General features: G+C 38.8%; 1 protein-coding gene across 5 annotated transcripts in view; it reads left to right on the top strand.

Annotated features, from left to right (window-relative positions):
- Window positions 1-25129, top strand: part of DIP2C (disco interacting protein 2 homolog C) — a 292387-nt gene that overhangs the window by 183128 nt on the left and 84130 nt on the right. For all 5 annotated transcript variants that reach the window (XM_021385365.1, XM_021385363.1, XM_021385362.1 and 2 more), the window contains 7 exons: window positions 1443-1568; window positions 2367-2576; window positions 8375-8506; window positions 9878-9997; window positions 10923-11120; window positions 20201-20292; window positions 24376-24486. In XM_021385365.1, the coding sequence (XP_021241040.1) occupies window positions 1443-1568; window positions 2367-2576; window positions 8375-8506; window positions 9878-9997; window positions 10923-11120; window positions 20201-20292; window positions 24376-24486 (989 nt within the window). The remainder of the gene's footprint in view (window positions 1-1442; window positions 1569-2366; window positions 2577-8374; window positions 8507-9877; window positions 9998-10922; window positions 11121-20200; window positions 20293-24375; window positions 24487-25129) is intronic.

Raw genomic sequence — 25129 nt, 5'->3', positions numbered from 1 at the left:
AGCCCTGGCAGAAGGTAGGGAACACTATTACAGATGAGCCATTGCAGCTTAGCAGCAGTATGTGTCATCTACTGCTTCCAGTCACCCTTCTCAGTACAACAGGACATGTACACTGACGCGGTCCAGTCAACAGCTCTTCAAGTAACACTGATACACAATGTACTCTCCTTTTGTATGTTGCTTTTCTCAGGGAATACTGCCCAGTCAGAGCTGCCACCACATCTCCAGAGGAGTAGGAAATATGTCGCATGCTGCCCACCTACAAGGGCGGTCTCCAAACAGAGGCAGCAGAAGTGGGATCACTCTGGATTAGACCCGCATCATTGTCCTCTTATGTCACCACTGGACATCGCTGAGCTGTGCACACAGTTGCTGCTGCATTTTTTACAGCTAACAGCAATAGGTTAAAAGGCATCATCTAATGTCCTTCCAGTCACGTGCCAGATGGCCGCTGTGTGCGAGTTGTTTAGCCACAAGTGACTTCTATTGTGTACCATATGCTTCGCTTAGTCTCTTTATGCACATCTTTCCCAAGGCCATAGAAATACACAAATAGGGCAAGATATTAAATTAAAGTCAGGCTTTTTTCAGTGTATACTTGTTGTAGTAATTAATAGATTTGCACTAAACAAGGTAATTATCAAAATATCTTATTGGTATATTTTACACATGGTGAATGGCCTTTTTCTAACCTGGGGAAGCAGGCAGCTGCATGTACGTATGAAGAGTAGAGAAGCTCTGCACTGGGGAAGTCCACTGGAGAAGTGGTCCTGCTGCATTCTTGGAGCCAGCTGGTCCCAGCTGGGTTTATATAATTCACCTGTGAGGCAGAAGGCTCGTGATCAGAGTACTTGTGGTTCTCAATGCACCTCTGGCCAGCTAGTACAGTACTTTTTTTTTTTTTTGTCACAATTCAAGCCAAGGAACAGAGGCAGGAGAAGGATTTGGGAATGGGGGACCTGCTGCCATTTCTGCTGTGACACTTGGTACCTCTTACCATTCAAGCAGATGTTCCTATTCATTCCATTTGTGTGACTTTTATATAAATTAGAAACCTCATTCATTTCAAAAACGTTATTCACCACACTCTCACTGAAAACAGTAATTGTTGCTGAAGTACCAGCTAATTTTAAAACGCTGTTAAGCAGAGGTGTGTTCTAAAGAAGCAGTGTCCCTACTCTTCAAACACTGCAAGTGTTCTGGGAGAATGGTACAGCTCAAAGGACTTGTTTGTTGGCGCGGCACTCTTCACTGTTACCTTTTTTTCTACCATGAAGAGTACTGGTGCAGCCCCTCTTAGATCCCATGTGTACCTGGGCTTTCATCATTTCATAGGTGCTGTCAGCCTCAGTGGAGTACAAGCTAACCTTGTGCAGATGCGCTGAATACACAAACAGCTTTTTTCTGTTTGAACACTACCTTGATTCTCTCTTTCCTTCTAGATGTCCACACAGAAGCAGTTCAGGCAGCCCTTGCTAAACATAAAGAAAGGAAAATGGCAGTCCCCATGCCCTCAAAACGACGTTCGTTGGTGGTGCAAACATCAATGGATGCCTACACACCTCCAGGTGAGCAATTTTGTTTGTATTTTGTGAAAAATTTTCAGACAGTTCTTTTTGTTGCTATGAACTAATAACCTATTTGCATAGATAGTAATAAAAATGTTGTCCAAAACGCACTGAGCATAACATCGAGGTGTGTTTGAAGAGGAGGAGAGGGAAAGTCAATGGGGGCACTTTTCATGGCTGCTTTGCCCTCGGTGTTACCTGAACTAACATTACTCTTTTTGAATTTACGAGACACTAACTGTGGTAAACTTGTAATGTAAAAAGTGATTAACATATCTTTCATGTTTCTGGTTTATTTCTTAACAGTTACTTCTACAATTTGTTGTATCACCTCTCTTTGAATTTACTACATGCTGAAAATACCCCACATCTTATGCATTCTGATACTTGCCAGAATCAGCTGAGACTCAGTTTCATAATGATGTGTGGGCTTTTTTTTTTTTACAGACTATGGAATGATCTTGGGAAAGCATTTTTTGTGTTCTCTATTGTTAATATGCAGTTGGAGATCTTCAGAAGATCTCAAGTTGCATGATAAAGGAAGAAGCTTTATCCTTACCTGTTTTTGTAGAATAATACACAAGCCATGGTGTTAGTGCAGGACAGCTCTCAGTGCACAGTTATCAATTGACTTTAGTTTCAGGGTTCTCAGTATTGCAGTCTTTTCTTATTGTGTTTGCCTGCCTTCATGAGTTTTTCTTAATGGCCATTTTCTTTGGATTTGTGAAATGAATGTGCCTTATTTGTACTTCAAACAAATAAAAGCACGTTCAGTAACAGACTGTTTTTAATTATTAGATACTTCTTCTGGATCAGAAGATGAAGGCTCTGTGCAAGGTGACTCCCAGGGAACTCCTACCTCGAGTCAGGGGAGTATAAACATGGAACATTGGATCAGTCAAGCAATCCATGGCTCTACCACGTCAACCACTTCCTCCTCCTCGACGCAAAGTGGAGGCAGTGGTGCTGCACACAGACTAGCTGATGTTATGGCTCAAACACATATAGGTTAGTATACCGATGTTTTCAGTATCTTCAGTTTAATGTGAACTTTGTCTCTCACAGTCAGCTGATGCTGCTATTTGAAGCCTTACAAAAGTCTTTCTTGTGCTTTTTCTTCTTTTTTTTTCTTTCAATTTACATCTGTAATGTGGAGATCTATTCCTATGTTCTTAATTTTGAAAAGAAATCAATTAAGATTCAGGGGTGACTAGCAAGGTTTAGTTGTTGGCTCTCAAATATCTTAAATGTGCATTCACATGAATTTCATTACTTATCTCTAAAGTAAGGAAAATTAATGCATGAAGCATTAGGGATTGCTTGCACACAAGATTCTCCTGCATCTGCAATAGTGTAATTACTTAGCTTGAGTGATTTTTGCTAATTCCCTGTTAAAAGTAGATCTTGTTAATGGAGTCTGGAATACTTGGGCTGGAGTGTCTAACTATTATAACCCTTGAGAAAGACTATTATAAACCTTTAGAAAAGGGAACTGGTATTATTATTAATAGCTTGTTTATATCCTTTGGAAAGATCCTATGAAGACTTTCTTTCCATTACGGGCCTGAAGTTCACAGACATTAACTGTTTCTGGATATTATGCTATTGCCATCAGTCTTCATTTGAACTAGGTGATATTAGATTAGCCACACAGAAAGCAAGGCTTGTTCTCCCTTCATTCTCCAGTAACTGCTGTTAATCATGTGAAGCATCTGCTATGGGTGCATTCTTGCTGTGGCTGTTTGTTGGGTTTTCTCACTAAAAAGCTGGTGAACTCTGTATTGGAACAGATCAAGCAACCTGGGTACTGTTCTGCTGCACATTCTAAATGCATTTTATACTTGAGTTCCTCAGCTGATTGTTCCTTTTCAAATATATGTAATGAGATACATGAAAACACCTGAAATGTTCCTGATTTTATATGTTGGAACAGTAGTCCATATCCCTTTTTTTTTTTTGCTGTCAGTATAGCTTGATGTAACACCTATGTTTTCAGATGAGTAATCCCCTCACCATGTTATGGAATTGCTGAATTGCAGACAGAGGAAGAAATTGTATTGTATTAAATTCATGCTAAATGAATGGCTTAGAACCTTGTTACAGAAATACATACACTCCTGGACACATTAATCATTGCATTTGGTTATTTTCTCTGACTTCATCTTAAAATGCTAGAGGAAATTATAGTGTGCAGAATTAAATTTATCCAAACTCTTAAAAGGTTACATTACTCACACACCGGGTCTTAATATGTCTTTAAATATAGCTTCTTTATAGTGTGACATTTCGGTAATTTTAAATCTAGCACAGTAAGTCTTCTCTTATAATCACTGAGTTTGTGGTAAATAATACAGCATTTTTAGAGCTAAATTAAGATATCAGTATTTTGTGGAAGAGGCAAAATACTTCTTTTACTTTTTTTCTTTTTTGTTGACTGGAAAGATCTCTCAATTGAAGGAAATAGAGAAACTTACCTCAGTGTATATATACTTTTATTCTGACAATAAAATACCTTAAATTGCATCTCTCGTAGGACAGCAGTTGTGATGTATGAATGTAAAGGTCATTTGGGTAAAAAATATAAGTGATATTTGCTAACAGCTTCAGACTGTGATCTTAAGGTTACCATCAGTCTCTGTTGCTAAGATCACTGGAAAAAGTAACAGAAGCTGCACAGATGATAACTGAGGTATATTCCCATGGCTTGATGCCTGTTTAGTGCAGGGAGTTGTTCTCCAGGGACAGATTAGCCTACATGAGAGAAGTTGTCTGTAAATGTGTAAAGATACACTGCCATGCTCTGAAGGTGCAAATTTTGGTAAGTACAAATTTAAGGGACAGTAGGAAAGCCCTTTAGTGGTAACCAAGAAAAGCCCTCCATTCTGGTATCCACTAGGATTTGTGCTCCAGAGTACATCGCAGAATGAAACGAAGCTTTTTCTAGTGCAAGTGCTGTTGTGCAGTCCTGAGAAGAGATTTGATACAAAGCTCTGACTGATATAATCAAAGTTCATCTTTGTGGATCATTGAGATAATATGCATAAGCTATTAGATGTGTTTTATGTTATACTGTTTATTTAATTTTGTGGCTTCTGCTACTCTGTTATGGTCAAAGGTCCAGTATAGGGTGGATTCCCTTTAAATATTTAACCTCACCTTTAAGATGCTCAGTGTCTGTACTAAACTACAGAGAGAATCTCTAGTTTGGCATAGATTTCCAAATCGTGTTGGGTAACTCTTGAACTTAGACTGTTAGCTGTAAAAACTATTTAATCCTCATTACATCTTTGAGTTTGTACTTTATGTGTTTACAAGGTTTGTAAACTTTCATTTTTTCTGTATTTTTTGAACCTATACATACATAAAAATCAAGGTCAGAAAACACATGCCAGAGCTCAGAAAGTTCATGTAGCGATAATCACACAGTGTTTACTTGTGATTATAAATTTATATAGATAAAGTGTTGAATATTTCACTTTAAACTTTTGATTTTTTAGGCACTTTTAAAGTTTCCTTTATATGTTTCTGTTTGAAAATCCAAGAGCTGTATCCAAATTAAAGGCTATATAAGTTTCTAGTAAAAACAATATTAAAACATGTGCCATAAGGCATGAAAGATAGATCTTTGGCAGCCTTAAAATCCTTATGTGATCTGGAGAGTAGTATTAACTTATGATACAAAAGACTAGTTTAAAATAGCCTCTGTCACCTGGATGTTATTAGTATGGGCAAAAGTCAGCTGACGTACAGTACAGTACTACTGCACAAGTACAACATTGTAGGTATGCTCTTTGAATTCCTGGAGACTCCAGACAAGTAGTGCTTTCTGTGCTTCCAAATACTTCCACTGGAAAGTATTCCTCTTCCTCTCTGCTTCTCCTTGAACACAGAGCTCTATCAACATACACCCTCTGTCCCTACATGACTGTGCTCTGAATTATTGATTCTTTCTCATTTTCATGAAATGGGATAGATTATATGGCTCCAGTGGCAGAAATGAAGAATCTTAACTGGAAACAGCTGTTCAGTCTGTGATCTTCTACTGCAAGAATACTGGAGTAGATGGGGAGAGGAGGTGCAAGAATGTGTATGTTTGATGGAGAAAATTCTTTGAAGTCATGCAGCTGTCACAGTTTCTACTTTTTAATCAACTGATATATCAGGATAATTATTCTTCACTAAATCTCAAATATTACTTCTAGTTACCTGACATAAGACCAAGCAGCTTTATACAGACTGTGTCCATAATATAAGCCCACATTGACTGTTCTGCACAAAAAGAATACATTTCACATAAAGTAATAATTAACATTTTCTTTAGAAGTCATTCAGACCAAATTTTTGTCTGTGTGATTTTCATTGCTCCGAGCCTGACTCTGAGAGGGGAACTGGCTGAAGATTTGTAAATCTAATGGATGAAACCTACAGCTGTAGATATTGCCATGGCAAGACATCTGTTAAGCAGATCCTACAGAGAAATAGGGCAAGACAAGCATTATTGTTCCTCTTCTGTAGGATAAGGATTCTTCTTAATAGAAATGTAGGTAGCAGATGTACAGACTGTGCAAAAAACTCCATTCTTTGGCCAGCCAGTGGTGACCATGTAGGGAACTCATCTGGGGTACTTTCAAGTGCCAGTGGTGCTTCTTCAAAACGAAGCCCTTTTACAAAACAACGGGACGCTTCGTTCCCATTTTATTTCACCCTGCTAGCGCCATGTGTTACAAAGAAATATTTGATTCCTTTTGTATAGATCTGAAGGGAAAGCATCTCTACTCTGTGTTGCTGTAGGTCACATATCTTCTCTTCTATGCATTAAAGAAATCATATCAATGTTAGAACTTCAAAGGAGATACTTTAACTCAAATCCAGTTTGCCTTGTAAACTCTCAAAGATGGAAATGTTTCACTGGAGAGATGTAAACAATTATAGATTAAAAAAATAGTTTCTCATGTTTCTAATAGCTGACTAAGTACAATTCTTTTCTTAGTCATGTTCCTCACTCCATTTTGTGTAGCAAAACTGCTTTATAAGTAGAAGATAAAAAGATAAACATCAGCATATTTTAATTGACTTATTTATTGGGTAATTCAATAGCAATCTATAAAACGCTGCCACTTAGCAAGAAAGGGCAAAAATTGTGCTGAGTCTGAAACACTTGATAAACGACAAGACGTCTAAAATGAAGACATTATTCAAATAACTACCAGTATAAGCTACATTGTCCAAGCTATTATACTTCATTTGGTCACTTGTGACACAATATAAAGTCGTTCTTGCAATAAAATGCTAAGAGTGGATGTGCTCAGAATCAAAAGGCTCAATTGGACATGTGTAGGATGCAAAATATTTTTGAGTGGCACAGTAAAACATCTCATATTTTCTTCAGCCACTTACAGCAGTGTCTGTGATACTCATGAATATAAACATTAAATAACAACTATAGACATTAATATCGTTTTAATTTTTCATGATGATTGTCTGTCAAATTCTGCATTCAAATTTGACATATGCAAAAGAGACATCTCATACAGCATCTGTATACTATATTTATAGCCATGAAGACTGTTTTTCTCTGCTGATGGTGCATGAATTTGTGATTGGACGCACAAGAATTACAATGATCCAAAGTGCAAAAACGTTTGATAGATGCATTACAGATAAAACTTTTTCGTTATAGAAGTTGGTGCTACAGTAGATTTATGACATCATAATGCTTATGGAAGATATTCACTAAAAAATGCACCTTGAATGTAATATTTGCACAAGATTGTATTTTTTCTAGAATTTTCATATCTTAAAGACATGTTCCCTATTATAAAATGGAGAGCATTACTCTTCACTTCATTGGCAGCAATATGAAGACTTATCTTGTTTTGTATCTCAGAGGCTGCTGGGGATCACTTATGTCAATAAAGATAGAAGTTGTTTGCTCATGGTGTTTATCTCCATCTACCCAACGCTGATAAAAACATGGAAAAAATTATTAGACAAAGGGTAAAAATAGTACACAATACATAGGTAATAGACACTGAGACTTGAAAACATGCAAAAACAAACTGTGATTGCATGCTGAGCTATCAGGCTATGAAAGAAAGATTAGCTCTGTGGAACTGTTTAGGAGTGCTGGAATGAGTCAGATCAAATTGTGTTTGCCTTCTGCAAGGCAAGTCTTTGTTGTGCGGAAGAATTGAAATAGCTCTGTCTAAAAATAGTAGACAAGCAAATGTCCATGCAGAATGCAAAGTTCATGTTTCTTTCTACTTTCTTTCTTTCCCCTAGATTCCAACCCTGCTGTGGTTATTGTTTTTTTTTTTCTTTACAAACCAATGATTTCCTTTCTCAAATGAAATTGACATATTCAAAATAGATAGGCTATAAAAGCAATGAACATTGGCACTTGCAAGTGACTGACAACGTGCCGTATTGATTTTATTTTGAAAAACTAATGCAATAATCTGTGAGGAGTATATTTTTCTGGGTCTTTCTCTATTGGAAGCTGTCCACAAACTTTAACTTAGTATAAAGTTAAATGTCAGTGGAGAACCAACAACCTAATTATATCTTTTTTTTTAGCTTATTGTTTGCATGCTTGTGGATATATGGCCCTTGTTTTATTCAAAAGAAACTTGATGTAATAAAATTATAATGTACTTTATAGTTGTATACATTCATTTTGTGCATTAACTTCAATGCCTATTTGGATGTTGAAAAGAAAATATCAAATGCTCTTTCCTCTCCCTTTTATTTTTCTGCCCCTCAACACTAGAGGTACGTGGTTAAACCTTTTAACTTGTTTTTCACAGAAAATCATTCTGCCCCTCCAGATGTTACCACTTACACTTCAGAACACTCAATACAAGTAGAAAGACCACAGGGCTCAACGGCACGAGTGGCACCAAAGTATGGAAATGCTGAACTTATGGAAACCGGTGATGGTATGTCATAAATTGAAATCGTTTTCAAGTACTGTAATCTTCAGAAGTTAGTGTATGTGTCTGCTCTCTGTTTCTTCTGGACAATTGTGACATAAAGACACGTAAAAAGTTACAGCATCTTTGGAGTCCTAAAAGAAACTGATATACATGAAGCCGACATAGAGAAATATTTCTTAATCAGCAGAACTGATTCCCTGTAGAAATTGCTTGGCAGATGAAAGCAGCAGATCTCTCTAGATCTGCTTTTCTACTTTTATCATGCTGCGTGGCTACAGCTGGGCTGTTTTTTAAAGGGCCAAGAATATGAAATAATAGGATGGATACATCTTAAAAAGTGCCGTGTTTGGAGTTTCATTTTCTGAGTGTATTTTTTTTTGAAAAACAGTTATTTGTAAACCCTTTCTTATTTATTGCTCCTCTTTTCTAAAACATATTAAACCATATCTCAGCAAAGTGTGGAATTGTTGACCAAGTGTATTACATCTAAACATAGCAGCTTCAGCTATAAAAACCATTTGGTAGAAGAGTGATAGCCAGCCTTACAGAAGGGTGGGAGGTTGAAATTTCTGCAATGCAGTGACAGAAAGCTATTAGTTCAGGGTCAGGTGCCATGAATGTTACAGAGGTTTTGCAGTCTACCAGGGAAGGGGAAGGGGGGAGATGTTTGGTGGGATTATGTTATACAAGTGCCCATTGCCCCATGCTGCTGTTCATAATTGTATTTTTCAAAGCAATGTATGGACAAGCATGCTGCCCCTGGTGATTGCTGGCCAATGGAATTGGCTCTAGAGACTTTTGGGGCATAGAGGGTCATGCTGAAGTAATACAAAGATGTTGGTCATGTTGAAGACGGATACAGGATAGATGTCTACTACAGTGTAAAGAGCAACCAAGAATAAACGATGGGGCAAATCCTACGACTCACACTCCTTGCAGAGCTGCTGTCTGCTGAAGTATTCTTATCAGTCAATGTTGGTGTAACCAGTAATCATGGGGAGAGCCAATGCCCATCTTCTTAATGACCGTTGCTAATGCCACCTAGAAGAGTTCTCTAAAGTTACCAACATTCACTGTAGGGAGTGTTTTTTCACTGTGCTTCTCTCTCCTGGTCTGTGTGCTTTTCCCCTCTAACTTTGCAAGCTCACTCTGACGTTATTGTATTGTTTTTATTTACACTAGGCATCATTGTTCCGTTTTGCTGAAATGATCTTAATGTCTTAATGTTGAATACTTAACTTGAGTCGCAGTCACGAGATGGCATGAAACTGTAGTTGTGGCCTTGCAGTCCTAGCCCTTTTCTTACCCCACTTAACGTCTAGTGGTGTTCAGCGTAGCGGTCGACTGATATCTCCATTGATCCCTGTCCTGCAGGAGTACCAGTGAGCAGCAGAGTGTCAGCAAAGATTCAGCAGCTGGTCAATACACTAAAACGGCCCAAACGACCACCATTACGAGAGTTCTTTGTAGATGACTTTGAGGAATTGTTAGAAGGTAAAATGACTGTTTTTCAAAAGGTTTGGGGATCTCTTATTAAAACTCTGTAAAATGTTTGTCTCGCACATTGACTTCCTAGAAAGCTAAGTAAGCACTCCCTGTACTGGCAAGTACCAAAAAGTGTTGATATTCAGTGGAATCTGCTTGTAGTGAGCTTGGATATAGTGCAGTAGAATCAAAAGTCTCTGTTGTTTGCTCATGGTTCTGCTTGCCATGTAACCGCAGAAGAGAGTGGGGGAAAGCTTTGCTCCGGGAGTATTCAGCTGTGTTGCAGCCATTTCTTTTGAGCAGCAAAATGGGAAAATGTCAGTGCCGCTGCATGTGAAATGTTTTACACATCCTTTGTGTAACAAAAGAATATTAAAAAAAAAGAGGTAACTGTAAGATAGAAACAAGGATAAAGTCAATAAATGGAAATTTGTTTTTAAGGAGGCCAGTGCTTTGAGAATTAAGATTTGTCAGGATATGGTGATTTAAATAGTCTTTGTAGCAGGTTATAAGAAAATTCTAACAAAGCCTGACTTAAATCGATGTGTTACTGATGACTTATTGGAGTACAATTCTTCAGTAGTTCTACAGTACATCTTATTATTGCATTTTTTACAGGAAAAAGTATTCCCCATCTCTCTTTAGGAATAAAGAAAGGTTGATGAATATATGCATGCTGCCTCAGCAGTTTCTTTCCTTGCTTGTAGAGCTAGTGTAAGGAGATCACATGCATTCCTAAGGTGTTTCAGTTGCTTCATCTCTGTTGAAGACAAATGCTAGTTATTCTGTTTTATTTCTCTGTTACTTCTCAAGACCTTCTAACATGTCATTATTTTCAGGAAATTTTGCAAAGGTAACTTATTCTCTTGGTTACACAGGTGTACACAAGGTATAGAATTTACATGGTAACTGTATATCTTTTCATAATCATAAGTTCAACAGCCAGATCCAAACCAGCCAAAGCCAGAAGGAGCTCAGATGTTGGCTATGCGTGGGGAACAATTAGGTGTGGTTACAAATTGGCCACCTTCTCTGGAAGCAGCTTTACAGCGATGGGGGACCATCTCACCGAAAGCTCCTTGCCTAACCACTATGGATACTAATGGAAAACCACTGTATATTCTCACTTACGGTGAGCATTCTTTGAATTCCCTGAGCTTTTATGTGTAGTACACGGTGTCTGTATTTATAGCAAATATATAAATGTATAGTGGAAAAAACACTCAAATGATGCATCTTTTCCATATCTGAATAGGGTAAAAAAAATTCTGAAGCTGTTGGTGTCCGAGTATGAGTTTCTGAGATGTTATATTATGAATTATTATACGAAGTGGAAAAGAGCTGAGCTGATACATCCATAGAATCATAGATTGTAAATTAAAACTGCCTTTTAAATAGAAATGTGTACCAGAGTAGATTTTCCTGAAGATTAAGGTCTAAATCCATTGCCCTTGGATATTTCCAAGCTTTGTTCTGAAAAGCAGAACCTGGTATAAAAAATTTACCAGCTTCCTGAAGAAGTTAAAATAGGATTTTTTTCCTGTGTTCTACAGATACTGCAATAAGTGTAATATGAATTATTCCTCCTGGTACATAGTTGTACAGCTAGCACATATACTCCCTTGAAATTGATTTGCCAAGACCTATTTCAGTGTGATCTTTGGTACGTTGGTGTATTTCAGTGTGTACTTCATGATAATCTGTAGCACCAAGAAAGGCCAAATGGAAATAACCATAAGTTTATCTTCGTCAAATAGCTTCTAATTTTGAGAAGTTAAGGAAACATTTTTGGGACATTCAAAGGGGTTATTATGAATAACCATGAAACTTTGAAAGCAAGTTGGAACATTTCTGTTAGTATGGATATAAAAATGATTTTGCTTTTTGTTATTTCTGTCTTCTCAGGGACCCAGAGAATATATTAATAATAAATATTCTGTGCAGAGAATATTTTTACATACTGTGACATAGAAGTATTGTTCGGTGCTGAATGCTCCTTTCCACTCAGGATTTAGATTGAGTGATGGTCCTTGGCTGAAAAGAAGTTTGGGATTGCAAATACAGTTAGAGGCTTTTAAAGCCTGCCAGAACTTTAGGAACTGAAGGTCATGCATGAAACATTTTCCCTCAGGTACCTCAAAGTTAAGAAGTTACTTCAATTAGGAGGCACACGATTCTCCACTGATCAATGGTTTTTTTCCTTAAGGGTATTTAGTTGGAAATAGAAAAGAACTTCTAAGTTTGCAATTATATGTTTGCAGAAGAGCTATTCATATCATCTACTGGATGCCCTAAATAAATTTGACAGGACTGAAAATGAAGATGTTAGTGAGAATCAGACCATTTCTGAGTATGGGATTCTGTCCAGAGTCAGAGCATATGTCCTACTTCTGCTGAAGAGCAGCAAGCTGAACAAATCAACCTGAGGAGCTCCTCCAGAGGGCTCATGAAGCCACCTAGCTTCTTTCTCTTTCCTAAGCTATCTCTTCCTGAGCCCTTCTTCTAAGTTGTCTAAATCCTCAGAAAAATGAGACTAAAGCTTTTTTTCTTTACAATCGTTTAGCTGCTCTTATTTTTTCTGTTGCCTTTTAATAGTTTCTCAAGGTTAAAAAAAAGTTTTGTTTTGTTTTTTTTTTTAATAGATAAAAGAAATGACAAATCACAGTTGATAAAAGATGAGTGAATTATCTGCTAGCTAGGTTTCAAGCTGACATTCTTTTTCTTTCCTTCTGGCATAACACATCATGATTTTCTTTACTAATTTTCTTAATTTACAACTGCTTTTGTAAGATAATTATTATTACAGATTTTTCATTTTATTTGTGACTTCATGAATGATTTTGCTGTAACAATGCCACCTTTTGGTTCTGTACTATTTTCTAGCAATTATGGCATTTTAAAAAGTTCAACATTAAAAGAAATTAAGCCTTCATCTCAGCGAAGAACTCACAAGCATAATTTTTTATCCCCATGCATTGTACTGCTGGCCCCTCTGACTTTTGAAAGAGGACCCACAATCCTAGGGGATGGTATTAATATGACTTTGCATGCATTTCCTTGTATCAGATGCCTAAAACTTTAAAATACCAACATTGAGACCTTCCAGTAACCTCTGAGTTTGTATCTCACTGTCACTTCTTTTATATAAAGCACCTTTTCCAGTTTCTTCTGGACAAATCACAGGCTTACCCATTTATTCCAGACCTCCTTCTCTCCAGTCTGAGTTCCAGGGGTGTCTCTGAGACAGATTTGTAGCTGTCAGCTAAATTACGTTATGGTTGAGAAAGAGTATTTTTTCCCTTCACACTAAGCATTTTCAACTCCTCCTTTCTTGATCAGTGTAGGTAGTATTGCTCTCCTGCCTGTCACTTGGGCTGCACCCCCAGTATCATCAATGACCCAGATGTTCCTTCAATTTTGTACAGACATTCAGTGTCTAAACATCGCAGGTCATTTTTCATAGAGGCAACGAATTTAAGTTTATTCTTCCAGCTCTAGCTTAAAATAATCTCTGCCTTCCCGTTCCTTGGTTGGAATTCTTCTCATTTGTAATTCTTTATATCTCCTATGGCTTTTTCACCGTATTTTCCTAACTTATGACTTTTATAGCATGTTTGGATTGTAGATAGAAGAAATGAACTTCTTCCAGACTTCATGTTTTTAAGTAAATTCTTGAAATTATTTGCTTAAATTCTTGAAATTATTTTCAGTGTCCCAATTGTAATTGTTACTCAGTGTACTCAAAGCTCTTAAACTCTTTCTAGTGAATGAAATGCTATGAATATTACTTATTTCTCAAATATTTTGTTCCTCTGGGAATTTGGTTAAGCGGAGAACATCTTAGTTAAGTTATTCTCAATACCTTTGTAAATCAAATCACTGAAAATGTATAAACTGAAATGTCTGAGATAAAGGAAGGAAATATGTCTTTATAAGGCTTTATGCATATCTGAACTCTGACTAGAAACTTAATAGATGCTTTGAGGAAAAGGAGGGCAATTTCTTGCTCAGACAAAGTTTACCAGAGCAGTCAGGCAACCAATTTTGGTATCGTTAGTATTAGAAATGAAACACTGATTTCTTAGAAGAGAAACATGAATAAGGGACAATTAAATCCTATATACTACTCACAGCTACTTTTCTGACCGTAGAATGATTATTCTGAGAAGGATCAGAATGCCTGGGGAAAAAGTAAAAAGCCAAAAGCAGTTGGGGAATAAGCAAGTTTTGAGCTTGTCTATTGTAACCATTATTAAAGGCAACAAGTACCAGTTAACCACGTCTGATTCAGGCATCATTGCCTTAATCTAACACATTCTTTAAAATATTTTGAGGCCAAAGTCACGCTGTCTTAGCAGTGGTGTTACACCTTCTAGTGGAGGTACCTTGAAATGGTAGAAACTCAACAATAGACCGAAAATAACCATCCCTGAGCTGTGCTGCAGCTGGCATGCAACCCCAGCCACCTGTGTCCTCTTGTGGCTGGGACCTCTAGGTCAGGAATTCCATCATTACCAGGAGGAGAAAGGGAACTCTACTCCTAGCCAAGTAGCTATGTAACCAGATTGTCCTTATCTCTGAAATGACTCATTGCTTCCAGAGGTAAAAGTAACCAGAGACAGGTCCTTATCAATCAATGATATGATTGTTTAATGCTTTAACACTTTTATTCTTTGATAAAGAAAAAACTTAAAAAAAATAATCTGTATTACACAATTGTGATTTTTACTGAAAAATCAAGCACTGTCAAAGCAATATTACCTCTATACTGAGTGTGCCTGGAGTCTTTTATTCTCTGCAATAAACGTTTTTGTTATTTTGTCTGGATATTTTTCCAAAAAGATTACTGTTTCTCGTGCTGCTTAGGATGGATCTAATTAGTTTATGAAGAAAATGTTAGTAGAGCAGCAGAACTGACACTATTACTTTGCAGCACAGAAAAAGTGCCCCTTAACCTTCATTGCATTCGGAAGCCTGCATTTATACCAGATTTAATGTCTTCCTTTTTTTTCTTTTTAATGTAAGAAATGTCATATTGTGTTCTTGAAAGAATGAATGTTTGACAACATTGTTTTCAGTTAAGTTTTGGCAGTCTCGCAATTGCTGTGCATGGAGATTGGTAAGCAATCACGAGTTTGGTTTTGCTGAGTTAGTGCTGTGTGGTTCTTAAAAGCATAGAGAATTCAATCAGGGAATTGGCTGTGGTTTGTTTTGTCTTCAATTTTTCTCTCTCTGCAGCTTTTCTTTTATAACCTTCTTTACATTGAACACAACTATATAGTCCTACTGATTTGTGAAGGGAAGGGGATTTACTGTAGTATCGCATAGAAAGTATATATCTTTTATTGACTGCTCCCTTTTAGTTTGATTTTTAAGACCTGGTGGTTTCCTTCGCCTCATAATGTGTTGTTTAATGAGATGAGACTAGCTATTAATTCACTTTAGCTTGCAAATTTTTGTAGGTAAAAGAAGCTGCCCTCTGAGTAGGCTGTTGTAGAACCAGACTGATTACAAGTGACATTTAAAATAAGAGGTTATTGCTATAGAGTTGCTGCTACACAAGCAAATCACAATTTCAGCAGCACAAAAAAAAAAAAAAAGAAAGAAAGAAATTTGCCCCACACAGATGTTAACAGTGTTTCTCACGTCTGCCAGGAGGTGAGGTGATGTTTTCATCCGCTCCTGCTGTCTGTGCGCGCGATGTCTGCAGGACATGGCTCAGCTTCAGAGTCATAGCTGCCGCACCACGCACTTGCTGATACTTGCTGGGCACTGGGAACGCTGAGCTTGGTTTGCAAGTGTGGGAAGAACATTAAAGGTGACTTGGCCTCACTGCATGAATGCTCTGCTAGAGCTTGCAGGTCTGGCAGCAATATTTGGGACAGGTGACAGAAGTGGCTAAGGAAGATGCATTCGTCATTAGAAGATTTATTTCAGTAAGTGCTTAGGCAATTACAAATAAGTCAGGCAATGACAGATACAGAGAAAATCTTGATTTCCTAGTATCTTGTAGAGTTATGAAGGATTTTGGAAGCCTACACCAAAATAAACAGCTTGATGGGAGGTAAGAAGAAGATTATAATTTGTAGTAGTGTCAAGGTGTGTTTGCTGAATTTTATCAAGTTTGGCTTGTTTTCTCAAATTAATTCAGGAAATTCATTGGCAACTGAACAGTTTGGTTTGTCTGGGAGATCGTCGTGGATCTGAAAGCTGAAAAACACAGGTCCTTATTGCAGGCAGTTACCAGGACACCTGTGTGACTGCCAGATACAGTGCAGGATGTGAAGGAGCCTGGCCGCCTCTGGAGGTACCGTGGTGGTGCCACTGGACACTCAGATCTCTCGCTAGTGACTTTACCTCTCTAAAAGGCTGATCAATCCGTCATTTTCAAACTAAAGGAAAGAGCTATTCACATGAGACTGGAGGGACGGATTCTTTAGCAGGATCTGTTGCATTAGGAAAAGTGGAAATGGTTTCAAGCTAAAAGAGGGGAGATTTAGATTGGATGTTAAGAAAAAGTTGTTTACAATAAGGGTAGCGAAGCACCGAAACAGGGTGTGCAGAGAGATTGTGGATGCCCTGTCTTTGGAGACATTCAAGGTCAGGCTGGATGGGGCTCTGAGCACCTGATGGAGCTCTAAGTGTCTCTGTTCATTGCAGGGAAGTTGGACCAGATGATCTTTAAAGTTTCTTTCTGCTCAAACAATTCTATGATTCTATGACTGCTGGATGTCAGAGCCAGGTGAAAAAAAGTACTGCAAGCATCCGGTGTCCTGGTAAGGCAGACAGGAGGGCACTTGGACAGGACCAGGCTGGGCAATGAAGACAAGGAGGGCCACAGGCTCTGGAAGCAGCAGTGGTGCTGGAGGTGGATGTACCCGGCTGGTTCTTGCTTTCCATCACTGCAGGAATGCAAAGAACTACTTTTTGCTACAGCGGCATTGCTGTTACGAGCTGAAGTGTGGGCTAGTTCAGCCCCTGCTGCCTGAAATTGCTGCTTGAGTCTACTATCTCTGCCCTCCGGTCTTGAAACCAACTTACTAGAAGATGGATGGCAGCATGTTTATCTGAGGAAGAACTGACAACAAAGGGCCATATCCTCAGCAACCCCCAGTGGCAAGATTTCCTTTGCAGCCCACGTGCCTTCATGGTGGGTTTCCCCTGCACAAGGATCGTCCAGTCTCAAGGTTGAAGCCTCGAATGGAGCACAGCTGCTCCCTCTCCGGGGCTGCCCTCCGCCCCGGGGCAGATGCACGCCGTATTGAGGTCAAGGCAAGGTCTCCTCGTTGGGATTTGCGGAGAGATTTTAGCAATCAGCTTTTTCCCAGCAATGTCTAATCTCTCAAGTTTACAGAAGAAGAATTACACTGAATTGCAGCCTAGGCAGAAGTGAGGAAGGAAGCTCTTCAAAGATTTCCTTCTTTATAACATCCTCTGTTCCTGAGGGCTTTTATCCTGCGGTCATGGAGCCCTTTGTGTTTCTCGGTGAACTGGCAGGCCGAACAGCCAAGGTGGCAAAGCAAACACAGCTCAGTGCCTCTGGCAGCCCCCCATCCAGCAGCGCAGGCCTGGCCCTGGTGACTCACGCATTCCTGGCTCCAGCTTCTGCACTGCTGCTCACTTTTTAGCGCTTTCTTTTCTGGAATGAAGCTGGAAGAGAAATGGCGAGCTTCCTGTTGAGCACAATTCGGGCCAAGCTCTGTGTGAGGTTTGCTCTGGGATCAGAGCACAAGATGGCCGGCCTGCACTTGTGGGATCCTCTGCTGCTGGCACTGGAGCACAGGCGGCTGCAGAGGCACGCTGGGTTGGGGCTGTGGAAGAGCTGAGGGATGCAGGAGAGACCTCATGTTCCAACTCCAGCACAGTGCAGTGCCAGCTGCCCTCCTTGGTCCAGTTGTCCGTGGTTTCGTACCAATGGCATGTGTGCTCAGTTGGTTGGCATGGTGCACTATTCCAACAGTAAATAGAGCAGGAAAGGGCCACGGAGAGGGAAAAAGACCACTAGAAAATATTACAGGCTTATTTTATGCTGTTCTAAGTGTGCTTAAACAGAAAGGTGAGGCAGCCTTATATGCTCTATGTTTCAGAAGCTGAAATAAGTGAGCGTCATGACAAAATGTCTTTAAAGACTTAAATATTCGCGACCTTGCAAAAAGTATCCCATTAGTCTTTGAGAGAACTTAATTTCTGCATTTACTCTGATCATTAGCATGGGGACATTTGTACTGTGTCCCCGTGTACTTCTGAAAAAATGCATATAAATGTTTTATATGAATAGCTCTTTGGAGTTCAAATCTCAAAGAAAATATCATACGGTGGCACATTTGATATAAGAAAAATGAGTGTGAATGTGTCACAAATGCAAATTTAAGACTTGTGACAAATTTAGTCTCCAGTAGCATTTTCACAGCACTTCCTTATGTCTCTCAGGCACTAAAATCTCAGTGTTCGTTTTTAAGCTTGAAAGTGTTTTATGTAAAGATGGTTCTTCAAATTCAGGACTTTTGCCAGGCTCTTGATTTCCATTCTCCATGTTATTGTGTCACTACTAATTGTTCTTTTAAGATCATTACCACTGAAACTTTAATGCTGGAAACCTTTAAGAGAAGGAATGTTTGCTGTTCTAAGACGCTTTGCTTTTATTCCATTTGCTTAGCATTTTTAAATGTTGACTGTTGCAACAGGGATGTTTTTAAAGACTTTTTTTCCAATAACTGCTGTTATTTCTACTATACTGTTATGAGGGTTAATTCTGCAGAGCTACTCCTGCATTCATGCTGTTTTCAGTGGAACAGAATTGACTCGTGTTTGTTTTGAACATCGAGGCGGTTCAGCATCCAAATACTGGAACAGTTTGAAATATGTTAAAAACTTGGCAAAGCTTAATTTGATGGTAAAATACTGCCATTTTCACAAGAAGCAGTTGCACTTAGGGCTTTCTCAATAACAAGCAGCAGTGACCCTTCCTATTTTCCTTTAGAGTTAAAAAAGAAAATCTGGCCTTCTCATTGTATGTTACTTTTATATCAGATTAACACTTAAAATAATACAGTAGTATTGCATTTTATATCCAGAATGTGGAGGAACTTATAAAAACTGCTCGACTTAGTTATAAATAGCAATTATTTCTTGTTTGGGAGCCTGACCTGCTGAACCCCATAGGTAATCTGTTGTCAGAACCTATTATTGTTTAAGTTATTGGTGGGCATGAATTAAAGATTCATTACTGTCAGGCTGAATGCTGCTTCAGGACAGAGCTGAGGGCCAGCCAAGAACAAGGTCTGTTACGCTAGGTATTGTTCAAATGGAAGTAATGAGGTCTATAAATAAAGGCTTTCTGAAAGAGCCTTCATATCTGGGCTATGCTGGTCACCTGAAGGATTAATGAAAGGCACAACAGGGCCAGTGATAACTTGACGAGGTCATTTTTTCTTTAGAGAATATTGAGATGAGATCTTCATGAAGATAAGCCAAGTACAGGGATGAAGAGATGAAGCAAGGGAGAGGAGAGATGGCAAAATGAAGGGATGCCTGGGGGCAAGTGAAGTGAAACTGAGGGAAGGGACTGTCTGGGAAGGAGGGAGAGGAAGAAGCCAAGTTAGACTGAAGAAGGTCCAAAATTAAAAGTGAAACGCAGCGTAGAGATGTGCTAAGGATCATAGGGTCCCTGCTGCTTCAGTGTGCCCCTTCGGTTTGTGGGGTGTTTTCTGTTTGTTGGATTTGTTTTTTTTCTTCTTGTTTCTTCTTCTTGGGAATCCTTTTCTTTTACCCTTGGTGGGCTGGAGTGGAGGAAGTGCCATCATGATCCGTGAGTCATGCTCACAGAGGGAAGTCCCCCTGCATTATGCAGGGCTGAAATGCAGCAGCTTGTCAAGCTTGCTTATAGTCTATCTGGACTTGGTGGTTTTCCAACCACTTCTAGCAGCTGACTTTGGGAGTTCAGATCCAATTTGCTGCAGAGTAAGATAACTACTTCTGCCTTGAGGAAAACTATTCTTTTTTTTTTTTTCTTTTTGTATAAAAATGTTGCTGTCTTGAAGTTCAAAGAAAGCATCCAGTACATATTTAAATATTTCCATTAGTTGCAGCAGTGGTATCATAGTTAGTTGGAAAATTCATACTAATTTTCCTATTGTTTTTTCATTGCTCAGATATTCTTTGCTAAACACATGCAGAATGTTACGATTAATTTTACAATTTTTACGTTAATAGGCAAACTTTGGACCAGAAGTATGAAGGTTGCTTACAATATACTACATAAATTAGGCACGAAACAAGAACCAATGGTACGACCTGGAGACAGGGTGAGTATCTGGGTGATTTGTAATTGCTAATTGTTCAGGTGACGTGTTTGCAAAGAGAGATTGAGGTATTTGGGGTGCCCAGAGGAAATTAATGAAGTTAAATGCTGGGGGTTGAAGGCAGTCTGCCTTTTACTCAGAAAAGGGCTGATCATTCAGACAGATGTTTTGAATTGTATATTAAATAATTTGAGCTAGTATTCATTGAATAGTTACCGAAGTTGGGGCAACATCAGCAGTAAACGTTCCCATGGAAAATGAGTTTTGGACATAGAGCAGCTGTCTGCTAAACATTAGCAGAAGTTTGCACATAGAGCCTGGAGGTGTCGTGTGGGTAAAACTTACCCACTCAACTTTGTAGTTGTTGAGATGGTAGAAACAAGAGAAACATCTTGGAGGACAAAGACCAACAAACGAAGCACATTTTGGCAGCCAGTTAAATAAATAAATTATGCTGACTAGTAATGTGGAGAATATTTCTGTTTCTTGTTCCTGACGCTGATTCAGTTGCTGCTCAAGGCTGAATCTAGGTGAATGGATAACATGCACAGAGGGCAAGCAAGGGTTACAGAGCTAGTCTGCTATCTTCATGCTACCCCTTTTCTCTGTCAGAGTGTGTGTCCAAATTTCCACCGGTCTCATTCTGTGTTGGCTTTAAGCTATGGAACAGAGTATTCCAGAACAAAGCTGTCAGAAATGCACATTTTAGTAATGACTTTGTAATTCGAATTTTTAATGTGAAATTGAGGACTCCTCTTCCAAAGTGTGATAGCAGTCCTCAGGTTGCTGGTTCACATGGTCCCCTTGTGCCATATGTGAGAAATATGTTGATTTACATTATATTTTTCTTACAGCTTCAAAAATGAAAGCATGCAGTAATACTTCCCAGAGGTGAAAAAAAAAAAAGAATTTTAAAGTGAAACCTGACAATCCTTCCTTTGTTCCTTTTGGAAATAAGTCATAACGCATTTAACTAAAGGATCTAGGTCCTTAATCTAAATTGCTTCCTATGACAGCATTCAGCCAGCAATATGATCTGAAGAATCTCTTTTGCTTGATTTACAAGCATGTGTCTAAGCAACAGCAGAAGAAACAGGTTGTTCAAGTGTAGGCATTACAAGAATCCACCCAGAAGGCTGTAAAAGGAATCAAGTTCAGAAACGGGCAGTGACATGTGCATCTCTCTCTGTATTGTCTACCAACCGTCGATCTTTGTATTAACTTAGTGCAGCAACCACTGACATCTCCTAGCGTTAAGAAAGGATTTGTAGATAATTCAGTCTGAAAGCTGGAAGTTCAGCTAGCGCGGGACACATACTGAACAAATTGCAGTTCTTCTAAAATAAGTCTACCTAGATTATAGTGAAGCAAATGTTTATAGCTGGGCACTGAAAGCATATGCTTTGTGTTGTAAAAACATCTTGCCTAACATCTTTGTGTAACGGAAACACAATCATTTGAAACGACTTTATGCTGAAGATGAGGTGTTATGGTACTACTGATGTTTTAGGCTATTACTGTGGCTGTTATCCCCCTGTTGTAATAACATAAAAGCTTTCTGACCTCTTTGAAGGTGACTTTTTATTCTAAATAATGTATTTTGTGTGACAGCAGCTATGAAAGACTAAATGAAATGCAGGTGCATATTTGTGATCTTTTCTAAATCAGAGGGTAATTGTTTCCTCATGTTGATATGATATAAAACTCAGAAAGGCCTTTTCCCCTTGAAAAGCATCTTCTATCGATACAATCTCTATTTTTCATGGCTGCTATTACATCACTCCTTAGTTTCTTTGTCTGAGCCAAAAGAATAAGTGTATGAGCCTGTATTTGATCCTCCGATTCTGATATAATTACAGTGCATGAAGAACTGCATTTGCCCTCTACAGAAACTTCAGAAATTCAACCTTGTGTGTCACCTCAGACATCTGCCTGGAAATTAAGCTTGCTCTCTAAAATATCTACCAGATAACCAGATTCTCGTCAGTGCACTGTGCATTTTGTTTTCCTTCAGCCTTATCCCTTTTGGCTGTTACACACACTATTTATTTATTTGGTACAGCTCTGTTAGTGATTAATGTCTTTTGAAGAGGAAGTTAGTGCCTTATTCCCACTAGACTTCAGTGAGAGTTTTTCACCTCTGTCAGCTCCTTTGAAAAGATTCTCAGCCACAGATTCACTGTGTGAATGTAAACAAAGAGCAAAACAAAACCAACAATCCTCAATGTGCATTTTGGGATCATTCAACATCTTTCAGATGTTTGCTGGGCTCAGCACACTCTGCTATCCCTGCGGTGTACCTAGCAAAAACCCTTTCCTCTCATTTCCCTTGCAGATATTTATGGTTTGTGTTCAGAGAATATATGCATTAACTGCAAAGCCATCTCGAGCAGTTGTATTGTTCATGTCCTTGTCCTATTGTATCATAGCAGACATGATAGCAGTGTATTTTCTCTGAAGTTTCTGAAGTTACACTCTTCAGCTTAAAAACAGAGATGTTTTTGAGCCACTTGGCCATAGTTCGATTCCTTCTAGTTTGAAGGAATCAATTTAATTTATGGAAGGCAACTGTTTTGATGCCATAAGAAAATATAGAAAACACTTCTAATCTATAGTAACTGAATCTTGGACAGCACATAAAAACGTAGTGTTTTTATTCCAAGACATTGAAACATGTAATTCCTACAGATGACAAATCAGTCAAAACTGAAGACTTATTAACAGTTTCAGCAAATTTTAAGGTGCTGTGATAATTCACTCTGATCTCGTGTACAAATACAAAGGAGTTAAGATAGAAATTATGTGCAGTGCCTCTTGCATGCCGCTTCAGGTTCCAGCCCCTGAGGTCATTAACGAATAATTGATAGCAAAGAGAGTTGTGGATTCTCTAGGATACTAAACCCTTAGCTAGACTGTGCACTCACATATCCCCATCCATTTTGTACCTGGAGAATCTAAAGAGATCATAGTGTCCATAGAAGTAAGCTACCCAGTTCTGCACATTTAGGGAAGATGGGTACCAAGTGAGCATGTAGGTGATTTTCTATATATATTTTATCTAGGATAGGATAGGGTAGGGTAGGGTAGGGTGGGGCGGGGTAGTTCGTTTGGAAGGAACATGCAAAGATCATTGAGCCCAACTGCTTTACCTCTTCAAGGCCAGACGTGAAAGCGGTATTACTGAGGGCATTGTCTGAATGCCTGTTGAACACTGACAGGCATGGGGCATCAAATACCTCACTAGGAAGCGTGTTCCAGCGTCTGAGCAACCTCACAGTAATACATTTTTTCCTGAAGTCCAGTCTGACCCTTCCCTGGTACAGCTTTGTTCATTCACGTACATCCTGTCATCGGTTACCGTGAACAGAAACCAGCACCTCCCTCTGCACATCCCCTCCTCAGGAAGTTGTAGTGAGCCATGAGTTTAGCTCTGGGCATCTTTTTCTCCAAACTAGACAAACCAAGTGTCCTCAGCCTCTCCTCATAGGACATACCTTCCAGCCCTTTTACCAGTTTCATGATGTGTTGCCAGCTCTCGATGTGACATTCACTTCTCTAGACATCAGTTGGTTGTGTTCACTAACGACGCAGAAACTTCTGTGCTTGGAAACAGTCCAGTCCCAAAATAAAATTATTGTGTGAGGCAAAGCCTCAGGAGACAAAACATAATTGTTACTGATTGACATAATGATATAGTAGGTCTGAGTAATCAGAACTGTTTTCAGTAACTTAAAGGAAATACTAAATGAGAATGTAAAATTATTCCATTTGCTTAGTTATTTAATATCTGCAAAGCAATAAGTAAATTGAGAATCGGATGAAAGGTATTGTCAATGTAGGAAACAATGCATCACGAAAATATTTAACTTTGGCCTGAGTGAAAATGTTCACAAAAGGAATGTGTGTCAGAAGAAATTCCTCCTGATTCCTCATTCTTTTTTCATTAGCTATTTGAATGATTATTATTGAAATGTTTCTGTAGTCACCTCTCCAAAAGGAAGCATGGAAACTCCAGCTATTGTTAGTTGAAGCCCATAATAAAACATGCAATTCAGGAAATCTTTAATGTATATCTCTTTGTTTCAGGTAACACTTGTATTCCCTAACAATGATCCTGCTGCTTTCATGGTAGCATTTTATGGCTGCCTGCTTGCGGAAGTTGTGCCCGTCCCTATTGAAGTGCCACTTACAAGAAAGGTAGGGAACCAAATTTCTTCTCTATATTGCATTTTAAAACTTGTCAGAATGAATCATGACTGAACCTAAGTTTTGAGTATATTTTTGTGGTTAACTAGCCCTGAATGTACAGATACAAAGATAGTGTTGTGTGGTGAGTTGTGTATATACAGTTCCTTCTTTTTTGTGATGGCAAATCTCAAGATGTGCCTGCAGTTTCAGCAAATGCAGGAGGGCTGCCTGGGAAAGGAGAAGAAAATTTTGCAAGAGAACAGCTCTGCCTTTGCAGCCTCTCCAAGCATGCTGATGTTGGCCACTGACAAAGATTCTCTGGCAGCAACTGCTGATTTTCCACCTGTCCCTGCAACCAAAGCAATGTTATAATGCCACTAGCTCTGTGTATCCTACTTCAGAGCAGTTAGGGAAATGCCTTCTCCAGCGTGTATCTGCATTTGTATCCTGAAGCTTCTGTCACCACTGTCATCTCTGCCAACTCATTTGCCTTTGAGCAAAATGAGTTTGGGAATTCTCGTCACAGAGCCAATTCATAACCAAAACTGACCATAGCTAAAAAGCTTTTCAGATGCAGCGTTGGTCCAGATTCCATTAGTGCCTGTGAAGGTGTTAGTAGGCAAGTCGGGCTGTTTCAGTTTGAAAATATGTT

This window comes from Numida meleagris, chromosome 2 (genome assembly GCF_002078875.1).
Source record: "Numida meleagris isolate 19003 breed g44 Domestic line chromosome 2, NumMel1.0, whole genome shotgun sequence".
NCBI lineage: Eukaryota > Metazoa > Chordata > Aves > Galliformes > Numididae > Numida > Numida meleagris.
This window is presented reverse-complemented; position numbering and strand designations above follow the sequence as displayed.